Raw genomic sequence first — 18,175 nt, 5'->3', positions numbered from 1 at the left:
TTTTTTTCTGTGTGTTTTTGCTGTTGGACAGTAAGGCAAAACAGCAATGTTACAGCAAGGTCGTGAGTCTACTCAGTGGTGTGTGACACTGAGCTGCTGTGAGCTCAGTCACAGAAGATCTGCAAGAGAGAACTTCTCTCTTGCATAAAATTCATCTTTTGATGAAGTATTTCTCTCAAAAGCAACAAAGATTACTCAAACATTAACTATTAAAGTCGCTGTCTTTGGGGAAAATGTTGTACCCACCTGCTCTATGAGGAATGTTTCCTTGTGCCATTGTTTAAAGGTGGGGTAGGTAAGTTTGAGAATCCAGGTCGAGATACACTTTTTGATAGCAATAAATATCTTAAGTGCTTTGACAAAAAGTGGAAGCCGTATTACTGTAAAAAGCACGACCAATCATTTTAGCCGGCCCGGCTAAAATAACTGGATGGCCTACCTGCCTGTCAGTCTTCCATCTGTGCACACATTTATCTCGTGCCCTCATTGGTCATGTGCGCGTTCGTGTGTGTTGGAGGGGCTCTGTAAGGAAGTGGCAGATTTTTTCCGGCTGTGTATTTTCAAATTCTAGCGCACTCGAGCTGGTTTCTCCAAAATTACATACCCCACCTTTAACGACACACACAAAAAGTGACAACTCTTTTATTTTGAGTCATAAACCACATCTCATATTTACCAATAACGTGTTCTGAATTCTTTATTGTAGCAGCAAAGTGCTTTTCCTATATATTCTATAAGCAAATGTGTACATTATTGATCACACAATGTGATGAACAACAGATACAGTAATATCATTTTCACATTCTCACATCTCATTTTAGTGGAAAAGGTCACAGAAACTCCTCTACAGTAAAACAGACAGCACACAGTTTCCTCTGCAAGGTGCCATCTCCCTGAGCTATGCTACTTCTTGTGCTTCCCCCTCCTCTGACCCTAACAGAGAACGCTTAAAGCTTACTACTGCCCCCTTCTGATCGGCCTAAAGGGACTTCTCACAGACTAACACTAATGGGAATTTGATTATTATGTAAAATGCAGAAATTCCTCATATCAAGCTGCATTACACAGTCACTGAGACTTTCCTGGTGGTCGAGGACTCTCAGGAGCTCCTGTGTTGCCATGTTAACACATGACTGAATTACTCATAACAACCTGGCTGGTTGCAGGTCATGGAGGGTGGCCTTCTTTAACCAGACATCTAGGTCAGTGCACATGACTTACTCCATTTAAGACTCAAACTGTATTACCATCTGAACTTCTATCACAGGAGCACTATTTGCTCAAGACAGGAGGTAGGTAAAGGGAGGAAACAGACGGCTTACCTTGGCTTCACATGTCTTGTGAACTGCAACCTTGCAATCTGCACAAAAAAGGGAAAGGACATATTTTACTCTGTAAGGGGGTTTAAAGGTAAAAAGAGAGAGGACAGTCAGGCTAAGCTTGTGTCAGGTAAAGGTAAACTTGTGTCTCTGTATGATCTGTGAGACATGCACTCACCCTTGCAGAAAGCCCCAGGTTTGTCGATGTTTTGCTTGCACACATCACACACCCGTTTCCTCTTAAAGCTCTTCTCTGTGAAGACGTGGCTCCCTGCTTTGGCGAGCTGCAGGACCACAAACAAATACAATTAGTCAAGAGGTTAAAACAATAAATGATACAACTCCAAGAACGGCATTCACTTAATCATTTCAAAGAACTGAAACGTTTTTAATGCGGTGATATGTTCAAGTAGCAGTTTTCACATGTGTCTCAAAGCATTTTATCAGAACATTGGATGGTCGCTGTCCCCTGTCTGGCGGCTGTCATGACAGATATTTGCTGGTTCAGTGACACACCATGCAGGAGCACTGCCGTACACTCAGCATTCTCTACTGAAAACTCCTTCCTGTCATACCACGCTGTGTTTTAAGGCATCCTGTTGTCTCGTCTTTTAACTTGTCCTCATTATGTCTCAGACTGCAGGGCAGCTGAGATAATGAAAAAGAAGCAGCTTGCTGTGCTGCCGCCTTCACTAAATGTACTGCATTGTCACAAGTCAGCTAAATGTAATTGAATACATATTATACATGATGTTCATTGTTCATTGTTTTTCATGATATTTGGTCAACTACAAACATTCATGTTGCAAATGGGATCGATTGAAACATGTTTGTGAGCCCCTTTTCTGTTTTGCAAACATCAGGTCCAAGTCATAATGTCAAAAAGCCAACCTCTGTTTATGACTAAATCCATCCTTAGTGTAGTATTTTTTATTTAATGCTAATTAGCAAATGTTGGCATGGTAACACTCACGATTAAGACCGTGAACACAACATTTATAAACATTGTGTAAACATTAGCATGTTAGCATTGTTATTGTGAATGCTTACGTATCACCATATAGCAGCGACGTGCAGTCAGGGGAGGCAGTGGAGGCAGAGCCTCACCTGTCATACTCCAATGTAACGGAAAAACAACTAAAGGCAAGGCAAGGCAAGGCAAGGCAAGGCAAGGCAAGTTTATTTATATAGCACTTTTCAACACAAGGCAATTCAAAGTGCTTTACAAAAAATGAAAGAGATTAAGAAAATGGCATTTAAAATCAGTCATTAAAAAGAAAAGCTAATAAAATAAACATTAAAAGAAAAAAATACATGGCAGTCAATTAAACATTAAAAAAAAAAAGTACATGGATAAAAGTTACAGTGCAGTCTAAGATATGAATAGTTCAATTAAAAGCAGCGACAAAAAGAAAAGTCTTCAGCCTGGATTTAAAAGTAGTCAGAGTTGTAGCGGACCTGCAGGTTTCTGGGAGTTTGTTCCAGATATTTGGAGCATAATAACTGAACGCTGCTTTACCATGTTTAGTTCTGACTCTGGGGACAGAAAGCTGACCAGTCCCTGAAGACCTGAGAGATCTGGATGGTTCATAATTTAGCAGGAGGTCAGAAATGTATTTTGGGCCTAAACCATTCAGTGCTTTATAAACCAGCAGCAGTATTTTGAAATATATTCTTTGACACACAGGAAGCCAGTGTAAAGACTTCAGAACTGGAGTGATGTGATCCACCTTCTTAGTGTTAGTGAGGAATCGAGCAGCAGCGTTCTGAATCAGCTGCAGCTTCCTAATAGATTTTTTAGTGAGACCTGTGAAGACACCATTGCAGTAGTCGAGTCTACTGAAGATAAAAGCATGGACAAGTTTTTCCAAATCCTGCTGTGACATTAGTCTTTTAATCCTAGATATATTCTTTAGGTGATAGTAGGCTGATTTAGTAACAGTTTTAATGTGACTGTTGAAACTCAAGTCAGAGTCCATGACTACACCTAGATTTCTGGCTTTATCTCTTTAACTAAAGAAAAACTAAATAATAATAAAATGTCTCCACTGATCTGTGTTGTAAATGTGATTTATGTATGATTCCAATCGCTTTTTATAGTCAAAATCAGCAAATTTGACGAGCTCCGCTCCAACTACGGGTAGCGATGAGGAGTGAGGCAGGGACGAGCTCTGCCTCTCGTAAACCCACCACAGTTACGGCCCGTCTACACTACAGGCGTCAAAAAATGCTTTCAACGCTTCGCCCATTCATTTGAATGGGGTGACGTAGGATATTTTCAAACTTCGCCGAACTGCATTGTGGGTAGCATGGCAAGGCGTTGCAAGCATCGCCAGCGTCTATCGGCGTCAAAAGTTGAACAATGTTCAACTTTTGAGGCTCGATGCTTGCTCGAAGCTGGCGTCAGCCAATCAAATCCCGTTTTTGCAATTCCCGCCAGTACAAGCGCTAGCCAATCAAACCGCGTGCAAGCTGGGAGAGCCAGACCGCAGTTCATTTCCTCATATTCCAAACGAGAAATTACGGTAGCAAATCACCCGGTTCTTTCCGACCAGAACTATTTACCGGGATACAAACCGGAGGAACCAGGCATGGAGGGAGGTGGCAGAGACAGTGGGTGAAACTGGTAGGTTTTCGCCTGTTTGGGGAGTTTATATCCAGTTTACTTCGTTTTAACATTGCTATTGCTTTGTATGTCGGGGGCGGGAGATTCATGTGATTGGTTGTTGGTCGCGTTGCTCGCAAAAAATCGCCAAGCCTCAGACACGCCCAGCTTCAAGCTTTTTCGACGCCTGTAGTGTAGACGGGCCGTAACGGAGCGTCCACACAGCAGCGTGCGTTGACGCTTGGAGGTGGGCGTATCTGAAGCTTGGGGATTTTTTGCGAGCAACGCGACCAACAACCAATCACATGAATCTCCTGCCCCCGACATACAAAGCAATAGCAATGTTAAAACGAAGTAAACTGGATATAAAATCCCCAAACAGGCGAAAACCTACCAGATTCACCCACTGTTTCTGCCACCTCCCTCCATGCCTCGCTCCTCCGGTTTGTATCCGGTAGATCAACAGAGACTGATCATACAGCACCGGGTGATTCACTACCGCTATAATGAATTTTCCCTCCATTTTTTTGAATATGAGGAAATGACCTGCGTAGTCTCTCCCAGCATACACGCAGTTTGATTGGCTAGTGCTTGTACTGGCAGATTTGCATAAACGGGATTTCATTGGCTGACGCCTCCGTCGAGGCGTCAAAAGTTGAACATTGCTCAACTTTTGACGCCAGCTACGCCAGCAACGCTCCACGTCGCTTCCCAAAATGCAGTTCGGCTAAAAGTGACGTCACCCCATTCAAAGTGAATTGGCAGAAGCGTTGGAAGCTTCAACGCACGCCGCTGTGTGGACGGGCCGTAACTGGCTGGAGCGCGGGCACTAATTTAGCGCGGGTACTTATTTTGTGAGCGCGCTCAAGCCAGTTACTGTGAGGTAAGGTGAGGCACAGATGAGCTCTGCCTCACCTCAGAATGCGTCACCCCCTGGAAAGCGGGCCCTAAGCACATGCCTGCACCATCTGACATCGTATGTCACCAATGTAATGTTTGTAGATCCCTTTATTACATTTATCCTCGCCATCCATAGTCTCTAAATAACTTATTTCATATATGATATTTAGGCTCGCTGGTCTCATGGCTCTGGTCTCATCATACAACGGCAATGAAAAAAGCACCAGGGGAGGCAGCCATAACCTCTGCCGCACGGAAGGGGGCGCAAGTGAGCCCACAGGTTCTTGTTGCTACTGTTATTCTACGTAGAGACGGTAGCAGGATGGTAGACGCAAACAACAAACTAGACTTTTGAAACTAGAGGAAGATAAGGAGGACTTTTACAAAAAAGTAATAGATTGTTGTCCAGAAGGATAGCATGGACTTCATCTTCAAGTCAAGGTAAGACCCCAATTGTAATGAAAATGGGATCTTACTAAGAAAGAACAATCCAATATTTAGATTGTGGGTATCCTTTTGTTGAACGGTCTGTTTAAAATGAATCGAAGCATCAGACTAAAAAAGCTTTTGAAAATAACCGAATATTTCGATTATGGTCAAAATATGATATTTGTAAATCTGACTCTGAAAGAGTCAGTGCCTCACCAGCCATGAACCTCACCGCACGCCACTGCCATATAGCATTTAGCTCAAAGCTTTGCTGTGTGTAAATACAGTATAAACCTAGAATAGCATCTAAATCGCACTTTCTAGTAGTGGCCATTAGCAGTGGACTCACAAGCACGCACTGGAGGCCGGCTAAGTCAACAATACACAGAGAAGCTCAGATAACAACACACAGAGGGAGAGCTAATTCATGCTCGGCTCAGGTACATTTCTCTATTATCTCTTTATATAGCATATGCTGCTTCATTAAAGAAAGCCCCTCTTATAATAGTAATATAACAGGTTGGTTACCAAAACTATTAGGAATTCAGTGACCGTCTACTATTTAACATTTATTAATTGTTGATGTGTTTAATGTCTGGGTGAAGAATCTGTGGTCTCTCCTTTTTCATGATGGACATATTAAAAATATCCTTTCGACAATGCAAGGTGGTACCGCACTGGCCACATTGGACCACCATGGCAGCTGCGTAAACAGATTAGATGAAATGGGCTTGTTTGGGTTAAGCACAGAAAGAGACAAAGGTAAGTATCAGTTTGCAGTTCTCAAAATGTTAGACCCAAAACTCTTAATACTATACTAAGTTGAAAGGTTTGATATAGAAAAATACTCTAAATCAAATGAATTTGCTAACAGTATCCATTTGTCAATGGTCAAGATGTGAGCTTTAACCCTGGAGGAAAACACATAAAAAGCATTGTACACACACACACACAGACTGAATGCAGTGCAATGATTTATTATCCATGGATTTTTCTTTTTTTAAAGCAATACTCAACCTTCCCAGCAAACCAACAACGTTTATATAAAGCTATGGTAATGCCCTCCTAAAGCGATGCCTTCTAACAGCATGTGAAGCACATTAAGCCATTACATGTTTCCATGAATGGAGCAGAAGGAGGGGCCTGGAAACATCAGGAGGTAGATGGTGTTTGTACTGTAGGGTACAGTATGTGTGTGTGTTTCTGCTGAGGCAATGAGAGAGGGTCACAAACAGCGTACCTGAACACACTGTTTCATTTCAAGTTGAATGACTGGATGCATTTCTCTGGTCTTCAAAAAACATAAGCTCAGGCATTTTTTACTTTTTCCGATGTCTGGGTTTTTCCACACAGAAGGGGCATTTAATTATACTCTGGAGGTGACGGTGCATGCACACTAAAACTTTCCCAAACACATTTTGGTTCTCCTACCATCCAGAATAAAGAGGAGAATGGAAACTCATTCTATTAACCACACTGTATTATAAAACAGCCATGGCTCTCAAGAGAGAGAACGCAGCCTAAATCCATTATGACTGGAAATGTATAATTAATGTTTTATGTAGCCCCTGAGCTTTGTCTGCTTACATAATGTGAACGTAAATGCAACTGATTTGAGTTATTTCAGGGTTATGTTTTTAATGAGACCTACATTAAGAATCACAACAGGCTAAAATTGAAATGTCAGAATTTAAAGGGGACCTATCATGCAAAATGCACCTTTGTACGTCTTTTATACATGAATATGTGTCCCCGGTGTGTCAGGGAACTCACCAAGTGTCAGAAAACACAACCCTCTCTCTTTTCCTCCATACCCAAAATCTCTAAAAACGGGGCTTTAACGGATCTGATACAGACTGATACAGATTTGAAAATAGTCTGATGTCAGTGACGAGGAGCTCCGCCTATATGGCCAACTCTCCACCAATCAGGGGAATGAGAGGTTGCCGTGGCATGGTAACAGCATGGTAACATGACTCGTAACTCGGCCCCCTCCTTTGCAGGAGGGCGTGGTCAGCTGCAGCGCATGCAAAGACAGGGGTGGAGGAGAGCAAAATAGAGCGTAATGAGGCATGGCTAAAATGCATGATCTGTTTGGTATTTTGAAAAAGACAACGTATAAATATACCTTATATAGGCCCAGGTATGGCCCTACAATATATTATTAAAATATAGCATGATAGGTCTCCTTTAAATTAAATAGCAGAGTTGAAAAAAGTTTGGGTTATGCAATTTCTTGTTGAAGGTAAGATAAGTCATTTGTAGTGGTGCACGATAATTATCAGCCCGATAATTATCCCGATAAACCCGATAAAAGTATTAATAGCCCCGATAATATACAATTTATTTTTTGGGTAAAAAAAAGAAAAACATACTGCGGTGTGGGTGGATTGGGATGAGGGGCGCTTGTTTTCTCTCGGCTCCTCCCGTTTTGCCAGTACTGTGGTATTAGTGGTTTAGGAAGAGGGGAGTTTTTCACAAATCCAGCGCTCCCTAACTCATGCCTGACTGTGACGTAAATGGTGTGCAGCCGTGAAGCCAGGACAGTAAACAAACATGTCGTCGGTAGTATGGGACTATTTCAAAGTTTCAGAGTTAGATAGTTCGCTTGCTATTTGTATTAACAAATGCAATGCAGAAGTTCCACGAGGAGGGAAAAAGGCAACGAGCTATAATACTTCCAACCTGATTAGTCACCTGAAACATCGCCATCGCTACGATGGTGTGTTAAAAGCGTACGAAGACGCCTGCGCTGCTAAACTAGCGGCGAATCCAAAGCCAGCTGCAAAGGCACCGGGGCTTTTACCTATCAACGAGGCTTTTGAAAAAGGCAAGAAGTTTGCCAGAGACGACCCCAGGGTTAGTTTTGTTCATAGTAGTAATGCTCATGTCATTTGCTCACTACTAGTCTTTGTTTTACCACCAGGTGTGCAAAAACTACAGGTACATTTAATATATATATAATATTATTATCGGTATCGGTCTTGAGAAGCAGGAAGGTATCGGTATCGGTTTCAAAAAACCAATATCGTGCATCCCTAGTCATTTGATGCATACAATCGCGCTAAACATGAAGCTTAAGCCTGGAGATGGTAAACATAAATGATGGAGGCTATATTATCAAGACTAGGAAAAGAGGGAGAGCCAGACTGACTCGTTCAGCTAGAATATTGACATACTCAATACTGTGGACAATCCCCACAAGAGCAATTTGGGATGAAGTGTCTGGCCCAGGGACACAACGACATGCTGACTGCAGTGGGGTTTGAACCTGTGTTCCCCTGATCCGAACACAGGCCACAGCCTCCCATATATTCATAAAAACACAAGAAAGATTTAATGTGTTGTTCCTAAACCTGCATTAATTGATATTTGTAGGCACTATATTAGTGGCAACTGAAAGTGACATATCAGCCAACTTCTCTGTTAACCAGATACCTGCTACCTGTGTCCATCTGCTGTTTTGGGCTGAACAAGTAGTCTATCCTAAAGGAGGCTTTGAGAGTTCTGTCTTTGATAACAGATGCTTAAATTGGGTAAAGTTGTGGATGGACAGCTAAACAATGAGCTGAAATTTGCTATAAGCCAGTTGATCATTCTCTGCAGGTTTATCAATATAAGAAAGCCCTCTCACATTACCTACTATCTTCACATGCTTATTTAATAGATTGTCAATATGAAAATATTATTTGTAACCACTTTAAGTAGTTATGTGAGGTGCTGTTAAGCATTTTGCTATCTTTGGACAGAGCTGCCTGTTTCCAGTCTTTGAGCTAAGCTAAGCTAAAATGTACAGACAGGAAAAATCTTCTCATCTAACACTCAACAAGAAAGAAAATAAGTATACTTCCCAAAATCCCTAAAGAGTTAACTAATCAGGGAATTCCAGCATTGACCAAACAAATAAATAATATGGATTTCTCAAACTGTTAGATTCTGTTAGCCACTGCTGAAAGAGCTATGAAGATTTGATGAACAATGCCGTACAAGCATACACCATAACTCTACAGTCATTAAGAAAGCATGTTGTTATTGGAGGGTCTGATGTCACCCCATCAGATACAGAGTGGTCACACAGGGGTCACACAGGGTGTTTAAAACTGTTGGAGGGTGTGCTGGGCCAAATATAAGCCATCAGTTACAAAATCATTTCAATTATGTTATTTTTTAATTATGTAGTTACTCCATCTTCCAAAAAAAAAACTTATTTTGATCACTGACCTGTACTTAACAAACTGTCACAGGCATTGCTGGGAAAAATTACATTATGCTGCATGTATTGATCTTGTAATCACAGCAGCAGAGAAACATTGGACTATTGACATGTCCTCTGCTGCTGTGAAGCTGCTATAAACCATGGAATCCACTGAATGTGCTCAATATGGGTCTGTCTGTGCTAGCTGTGTGTGTGTGTGTGTGTTGTGTGTGTGTGTGTGTGTGTGTGTGTGTGTGTGTGTGTGTGTGTGTGTGTGTGTGTGTGTGTGTGTGTGTGTGTGTGTGTGTGTGTGTGTGTGTGTGTGTGTGTGTGTGTGTGTGTGTGTGTGTGTGTGTGTGTGTGTGTGTGTGTGTGTGTGTGTGTGTGTCAGGGGTGGCGGGATTTAGGAAGTGAACCGGACAATAGGGTATGTGAGGGTAGAAGAGGATCATCCTCCCTTCCAGCCATTTACATTTAAAATGTTATTATATAACTGATGGATTTTGGAGCTTGAGTTGATTTGATTTATGTCATACCCCACTGAGTTGCTGTTACTTCAGAAATCTGACCTGAGATTGCATTGTAAAAAGTAGCCCTTTGCTTTGGGGCAACACAATTACATATGTTTCCAACATTGCACTTGTATTTGAGGTTTTTTTGGCTCATCATCTGAGCCAAGGTGTAGAACAGTTGCATACCTCTCTAGAAGTCAAATATCAGCCAATTAGGCTACATATTATGTATTGCAGAATGAGATCCACTGAAAATGGTACTGACCAGGTTAATGACTAGTATAAGGTCTTCCCCTTCTTTAGGGTCTGTACATTATTTCAAGAGACAAGCACCTCAGTTGACTACATTTCACTATTTAACCAGATACACAGGTTGAAACCTCTCCACAATAACCTAAAACGCAGGACGAGCCAAGGGCACCGCCTGGTGGACAAATAGTAGAATAACTTTATCTTGCTGATAGTACAACAGCAGACATAGTGGTGTGGCATTATCTGTGCTGAGTGCTGCAACTGCTGTTACAAGATCACAAGACGACACATTTACCTTAAATTAAGTGAGTTATATCTTAGTCCAAAAAAACACACGCATATGTTTAAATCCTTTAATTCAATATCTATTTCTTTGGAAGTTTAGGGGACGGACTGCTTGATTATATAACTGAAATGAAGTAGGTAAATACCTGAATAATACACTAACGACATTACATATTTAAATGAACTTATCCACGTTAACATGTATCATTCTATGCATGTATTACCTCAAGGCAAATACAGACGGTTAATCGGTTTTCAAGTACGTGAGAGACTCTATTTCTTGTGCTAAGATCAAACGGTAATGAAAAGTTGACAAACCACCCAGCAAACAACTTGCACTAAGGTTGAAGAAAAACAATGTGGTTATCAGTCAAATAATGACAAATGGAATCAAAGAGCTTTCTAAAAACCAAAAACATGAAATGACTCATGGATTTCAGGGCATTGTGGGTGTCTTCTAACGTACCGACTTTTCTTCCATTCGTTATTATTTCTCTCCATCTCTCTCCATCAGAATGGCGAACAATAGGAAGCAGTAATTGTGGACACACCACACTGAAAACAGTCCAATCACAAAGATTGAATTTGTTTAGTGTGCTATATTGTTTATCATTATAAGCTCTCAAACTACTTCGTTTGCACGGACTAACAGTCTCCAGAGGCTCCCGTGACTGTCAGCAGTATTGCAGTATTAAAGAACCCCACCCCATTTGGAGTTTCGCAGCCAAAGCCGATGTCATTCTACAAGCATCTCTGACCGCTGCAGAGAGCCTGGAGCACTTCCACTTCTAACATGGCGAAGAGGAGAGAGGGTCAGGCACCAACAGAAGCATAATGGATTTCTTTATGACTGTGGCTGCATGCGCTTTTTATTACTGTGAGGGCAGCAGGCAGCCGTAACCTTTTAAAGAGACAGTTCACCCAAAAATACATGTTTTTCTCTTACCTATTTGTGCTATTTATCAATCCAAATGGTTTTAGTGTCAGTTGCCAGATGAACGAGATATTGCCTGTTGAGACGACGGCCTTCTCTGTTATAGGCCTACTGGTGATAGATAGCCCTCAACACACAGCTATGTTTCTATCCAGGAATCATGACCCTGTTTATTTAGATAATCCAGATCTTGGTCTGAGCAGTTTTATAAAGAAACTATTTTCTTCCTACAGTAGCCCCGCAAGAGATACTCATTCCTGAAAGTGCTGATATCTCCAACTCTCGGAAACTTACACTAAAACAATCAAGATTGATAATTATCACTACAGGTAAGAGCATACATATATATATATAAATATATATCTTTTTTTCACGATTTTGGCGTGAACTGTCCCTTTAAGTCACATGTGTCAAACTCAAGGCTTAATTTCGGCACGCAGGATAATTTCTAATTACTATTAGATCTGGCCCGCCGGTATATTGCACGCACACCTTCACTCAATCCTGAGGGTTTCCTCAGCTCAGAGCCTGACCCCAAACATTGATGAACTTGCACCCAAGATGAGATGCCAAGTATCTGGCTTGAACTACATCACAGAGCAGCAAATTGAGTTTCAATGGATGTTTCCTTCTGCACTTTTATTCTTGAGACAACAGGGCATGGTTGGTTTTTTCTTTGAGGGAAATTGATTTTTTGAAGCTGTTGTTGGCCTGTGGAAAAATGTAATCATAAGAAATGACTCTGGAAAAGCTGCAGATAGAGCCATAAGAAATGAATGCAACTGATTATTTAATGATTCATGTTTTTTTTAATCATTTAAGCTTTGTTAGTTCCAGGTTTAATATGTGCAATAAGTTGATTTCAATAAGTTCTGCAATAAACATTGAACCAGTCCGGCCCTCGACTAGTACCCTTTTTTTAAATTTTGGCCCACTGTGTATTTGAGTTTGACACCCCTGCTTTAAGGGATTAACTAAAAAATAACCTGGTCAATTATTTAAGGTTGTCCCATTAACTCTCTGCCATGTGTCTGAAATACAAACAAATGTACATCTTATCAAATTAATTCAAATAGTTAAAATAAACAGCTGCAAAACCCAAACATACACGCACACACATACTGTAAATTGATACAGCATGCAGTTACACACCCCCTCTCCACTTAATGCGGTGTGGGAGTTTTTTCCGGTGACACCTCACTACTGGTGACATGCTAGAGAGCAGGAAACACAACTTCTTGTTTTGGGTAACACACACACACACGCACACACACACACACACACACACACTGTTGACTCAGGAAGGGACGGGAGCAGGTGCCGAGCCATGGGTATGCTCTAGTCCTGGCAGGGTATTTATAACCTGCATGAGTAGGGGTGTCACCTCTAAGCAGCCATGAAAAGGCTGAAAATAGGTGCGGGAATTAGTGTGTTTTTTTGTGTGTGTGAGAAAGAGACGGAGGAGAAAAAACAGACACTACAATCAACCATAAGAACTCCTGGACTGTTTGCATGTATGACATATTTCACTCCTCTCACTGCAGAGTCCACCCATTCAGTAGGGACGATGGTATCATAATTTGGCATGGTCATACACACACAAACAGACACACACACACAAATCAGGGCTTTAGGGGATTTGAAGATACATGTGATTGTAGAAATGTTTTTTATTCCAGCACGATCCAGAAGTTCACTGTGCGGCACCGTGTGAATGAAGTGACATGACTATATATTAGTTTTAGCTCTTTGTTGCTCTAACCTGCTCTAGCATGCCAGCGTATGGTTTACTCTGACATGTGAGAATGCACACATTCTGATGTGTAGCCTTGGCGCTTAACCAACCGAGACTTTTTATTTTAAGTCTCCATAAAAGTCCTCCAGAGGCTTTACGTGGCTTGCTCCTAAATCCATACATGTTCCTAAATAGAGCCAGCCGCCAGGCAGACGGCGGGTCAGAACCGGACAGTAACCTAACCCACTTCCTCTTGAACCCTGCCCCCCCGAGGCCATGATTAACAGGGATCAATTGGATGGTCCATGAGTGGCTGTAAATTACTTTTTTTATTTCAGGTTCATTGCCACTGATCCCATTGTGACAAATGTACGAGGTAATTCAAATCTAACTTTTCACCAATGTGATTAACTTTACTAGTGCGTGCCATTCATGCATCTGATGCCGGCTTTAAGGAGACCTGCAAAACACATGTTTATATTTTGGTATGCGAGCATCTGCGGCACAAGATGCTTCTCTTTCATTGCTTTGGATCTCATTTTGAAACGTAGTGGTAATTGGATTTCTATGGTTGCTGTTTGATGACTAGTATGTTGTATATGTGGAGTATACCAACAGACATAGTTAAATGACAAACCATAAGCAGCATTTAGGCTATTAAAACATCTGCATTACCATCATGAGTTAGTCCTATTAATCTTTGAATCTGTTTAGTCAAACTCAGGTTTACCCTTTCCCTTTAGCTACTAATGAACCCAACATCCTGTATGATCATAAGCAAGGTACACCAGAATGTGTACAGTTCCCTAATGAGCAATTATTCACTTACCTCAGCAAGCTGGAAGATTTCAGGATGCACCTCAGGGTCTGCCTTTATGGGGATTCCTCCTGTGTCAGTACTCGGTCCACTGTTCTTCATCCTGCCCGCTCCTGTGCTATGAATGCACCCCATATTTCCAGCAGATACCTTGTTTAGCTCCTTTTTATTTTTTTAAGTCTCCTAAACGTTCTTCCTCTAGTGCTTTGCTCCAGAAGGTCCCCTTTTTTCTTCTCCTATTCTCAGTGCTTCATATTTTAGACGGGCGTCCTTATGTTTCTGCGACAGCTAAGGTCTTTCTCTCCCAACATGCTTATTTTTCCCTAGCGACTCCTCACACCTCAGCCCTTCTCTCTGACAGCTTGTCCTGCCTTGAAATCCACTCCAGACGACTTTTTTCCCTTCTCCTTTTCCCCCTCTCTTCTTACAACCCCTCTTTCACCCTTCCAAAAAGTGTCACCATGCACAGACCCTACACTCTTTCCCCACACCTCTCCTCTTACAGTCTTCCCTGTCCCTTGCTCCCTGGCTATCCTCACTATGAAAAGCATGCAAGCACACACTCTCCCCCTCTCTCTTCCCTTCCCCCTTTCCACTTGCCAAAACCTCCGTCTCTTCTCCTGTACAGACCCTCAAATGTTTCACACAAGGCTCTCCTGCTCCACACTTACAGACCCTCAAGTCTTCCCCTCTCTCTCTCTCTCTCTCTCTCTCTCTTGCAGGCTTCTCTTGCTGTTTCTCCATGGGGGAGAAGGGGGCAGCTGTTTTGGCTTGTTGATGTCAGGCCCTTCCCCTTTCCTTTGGCTTGACTTCAGCCCCTCTCACTCTCCTCTTCCTCATGGGGGAGTGATTAGATAGAACTTCTTTCACACACGTCATCCCTAGACTCTGTAACTTTGCACATGAGAACATAATGTAGTGAGTTGATCTCACTTCTACTTCCTGTCAGCCTGATGTGAGGAAGTGAAGACTTTTGACTGCTGGCCTGGGTTTTAAGTAAGAACAGCATCTTTGCAGCTCCCTCGGTTGTGATCTTGCAGTTTGACAGGACACAAATATTACAGTAATGTCCTCTTTTATTCTCTCAGTGGCTCTCCGCTGAATTAAAAAACAATGATAGGCTCTGTGCTTAACTCTGAGATCTGCTTCTGAAGTCGTTAAATTCCTTCAGCTCTCTGTAACACACACATAGCTATATTTCCCCAAGCAACATTCTCTAGACAAAATGCTCCTTCAAGCAGGGGCTTTAGGGTTGCGAGGGGAAAATCTCCAACAATAAGCTCTTTCTAAAACCATGATGTTGGCCTCCAGTTAGACCATACAAAGCGGCCCTTAGTTTAAAGCGAGACAAATCTGTGGCTGTGAGCTAAATTAGGAGACAAAACCATCAACTGCACAAGTCCATGCACAGATCCATCTGTATTGCAGTTCCACATGGGTGGACCCAGCAGCATAGTTGACCACCAAAAATATGGGGAGAAATTGCACTTGATACATCATCTGGGGACCTGAATGACGCAAACACGAGTCATGTTGTGGCTTGAAGTTGAGGGAAGGACCCTCCTGTGTGGACCAGCTGTTAATTCACATGGCAACAGGGGGGGGGGGTTATGGTGGTGGGGGGGGGGGTTATGGTGGTGGGGAGTGACTAGGGTGCACAAACACGCTAGTTTAAACTCTAAGATTAAGAAGTATTGAGGTCTCTATTAAAGTGAGACACAACACTACAGGCAGAAACATTGTTTTTCCTTCACTTGTCAATTTTAATTTTGGATACCTTCCAAAAGACAAATGCAGGTGGTTTTTTAAAAAAAATAACTTTCTCTATAGGGTTTGTATATTTATCAAATTTTCACCCAAAAATCGCTTTAGATAATGGTAGATTGGCACATTTCAGAAAACTGAAACAATTGTCCTAAAGTAATCAACTGCACAGGTTTCATAGTGATATTTATTAGTAGTTTTAACCTATTCATTGGTGGTGTAGCAACACATCGATGCATTATTATGTAAGATAGATGAGAACTTCAATGTCAAATGTTACCGTTACAGCATTACCTACACAGAAGGGGAGCATCATTTAAAAAATAGACATTGTCACTGAATTTACTAAATAAATGGGACAATTCCCTAACTTGACATCGATCTAAGCGAGATTCAGATACGAAATAAGCAGAAGCCTTAAGACAATTGTCCAGCATCTTTCTCTCACACCCACACACTTCATGCCCTATAAATGAGTGACAATAAACAGACACTATTTTGTTAGAAACTGTGAAAAAAGAAGCAGAGCTCTCTGGTAGGCCATTGGTGAGCTTCAGCAGACACAAACTCCTTCAGTGTGTCCATGCAGCTCAGCAGGATCCTGACCAGCTGCCACCAGGAGACCGGCCCTCAGCAGGGGGTCGGGACTGAAGAAATACTGTGGAACTGTTGTGTCTCACAGTCACAGACCACACCGGGAGAACAGTAAGCAATGGGGAAAACACTTTGTTGCTCATACAAAGATTTGTTTGATGATGCAATTCGCCATTCTGTGACTGACAACACTTCATGGTTAGTTTTGATTTGAATGACTGTCACTATAGTGTGTGTGGCCTTACACCAGGGGTGCCCAACCAGTCGATCGCGAGATGTGTCTAAAAATAGAACAACAATATTCTGTTTTATCGTTAATGTCCTGTAACCAGGGCTGCACATAACTGGTGCGCAGGTGCGCATGCGCACCTCCGCCAAAAAAAGAGCACCGGGTCATTTGAAAAAAGGCGCATTTGCGTACCAACATTGAGAGAGGGAGAGAGAGATATTTGCGAGTTGCATATGAACTCAGGGCCGGCCCGTAGCACTGGCTAGATGTTCGCCTAGGGCGCCATATCTGTGGAGGCGCTGCGCTGGCAGTTCTGGGAGGGAAAAAAACATTTTTGACCGTTGGGGCTCATCCTAATTTTCGGTCTTGATGTAACAATATTCATAATTAAGTCAATGTAACACCCTTTTCACCCCGGTTACACGTTTCATTTGCCCTGTACGATGGGCACTGTAAGTGAGGAAAATGGGGGATGTTGGCTTATCTGGCGCCCGCAGCTCACAGCCAAAATGCGAGTGAGGGAGAGAGAGAAGGGCGCACCGCCCGGTACCGGCGCTGTTGTTATTAGAATCTGGTGCTAGCTGCTCTAACGGATATAAGAAGAAGATGTTTCTACAATAATGTGGAGGGAGAGTCCTCTCCAGTCAGACTGATAACTACAGCTCAGTGAGGTAAAGGACTCTTAGTCTAAGTTCAATCGGTTTGGTCACAATGTATGTAAACACATATTTCCAAGGCACTCCTTTATAATTATTGGGATGAACAGGTTTGAAATCATTCCAATGTATACTATAGGACAGTAACCAAAAATATCCTTTAAAACTGGAGAGATAAAAAAAAATGCATAAATAAATAAATGTTAAGGTAAAATAAGATATGAATGAACAACACAAATAAAATAAGTTACATTCATTTGTTATTGGCTATGGTAGGTTATTGGTTATGTTCACATACTTATTTGATTACATCCACTTGTCTAAGATGACAACAGAGACTTTCGACCCAAAACCAGCTGTTGACTTGTGGATGCAAGCAGCTAATCACAGACTCAACCAGAGAGAAAGAAGTAGGCCTACATCATCAGCTACCATGTCTGACAGAGAGGAAGACAGTGAGGAGAACAGTCAGGAGGGTAGTGATGACAGCTTGTTTACTGGTCGTGCTAATGTTGTCTTGTGTTCACCTCTGCATGTGTGTTCTGTGTTCACCTCTGCATGTGTGTTCTGTGTTCACCTCTGCATGTGTGTTCAGTGCCATGTGTCTGGCAAATAAAGTCAAGACCCCCTCAAAGGTTACGGTTTATTTCATTTTAAGGATGAGCACCAAGCAACATCTCTAGGTGCTCCTTTGAGAACCAGGGCAAAAAAGTTATGTGCACCCCTGCCTATAACATAATCTTCCTGTGCCAGAATAATGCACTTGAACGCATCAAAGCTTTGTGATTGGCCGGCGTGACCCCATGTGTCGGGGCGTGGCTTGTGGGCAGTGGGCACTATTTCGCTGCCGTTGTCCGTGTCAACCAAGCCCCCAGGAAGTGCGCCGGAGTCTGATGAGAATATTCGTGCTGGTCAAACGGCGGTACTACACTTCCTTTAGGTTGCTGGG

The 18,175-nt window shown here is 42.2% G+C and overlaps 1 protein-coding gene across 3 annotated transcripts in view; it reads right to left on the bottom strand.

Moving 5' to 3' along the window:
- The window catches only part of LOC117557606 (tensin-2-like), a 35,945-nt gene extending 21,253 nt beyond the window's left edge, over window positions 1–14,692 (bottom strand). For 2 of the 3 annotated variants that reach the window (XM_034233503.1, XM_034233504.1), the window contains exons 1-3: window positions 13,996–14,690; window positions 1,498–1,603; window positions 1,323–1,360 (exon numbers count right to left, since the gene is read on the bottom strand). In XM_034233503.1, the coding sequence (XP_034089394.1) occupies window positions 1,323–1,360; window positions 1,498–1,603; window positions 13,996–14,118 (267 nt within the window). In that variant the 5' untranslated portion in view covers window positions 14,119–14,690. Of the gene's footprint in view, window positions 1–1,322; window positions 1,361–1,497; window positions 1,604–13,995 lie in introns of all 3 variants that reach the window. The other variant, XM_034233505.1, reaches the window with a different exon arrangement.
- Window positions 14,693–18,175: the final 3,483 nt, after the last annotated feature.

This window comes from Gymnodraco acuticeps, unplaced genomic scaffold, assembly GCF_902827175.1.
Source record: "Gymnodraco acuticeps unplaced genomic scaffold, fGymAcu1.1, whole genome shotgun sequence".
Lineage (NCBI taxonomy): Eukaryota > Metazoa > Chordata > Actinopteri > Perciformes > Bathydraconidae > Gymnodraco > Gymnodraco acuticeps.
This window is presented reverse-complemented; position numbering and strand designations above follow the sequence as displayed.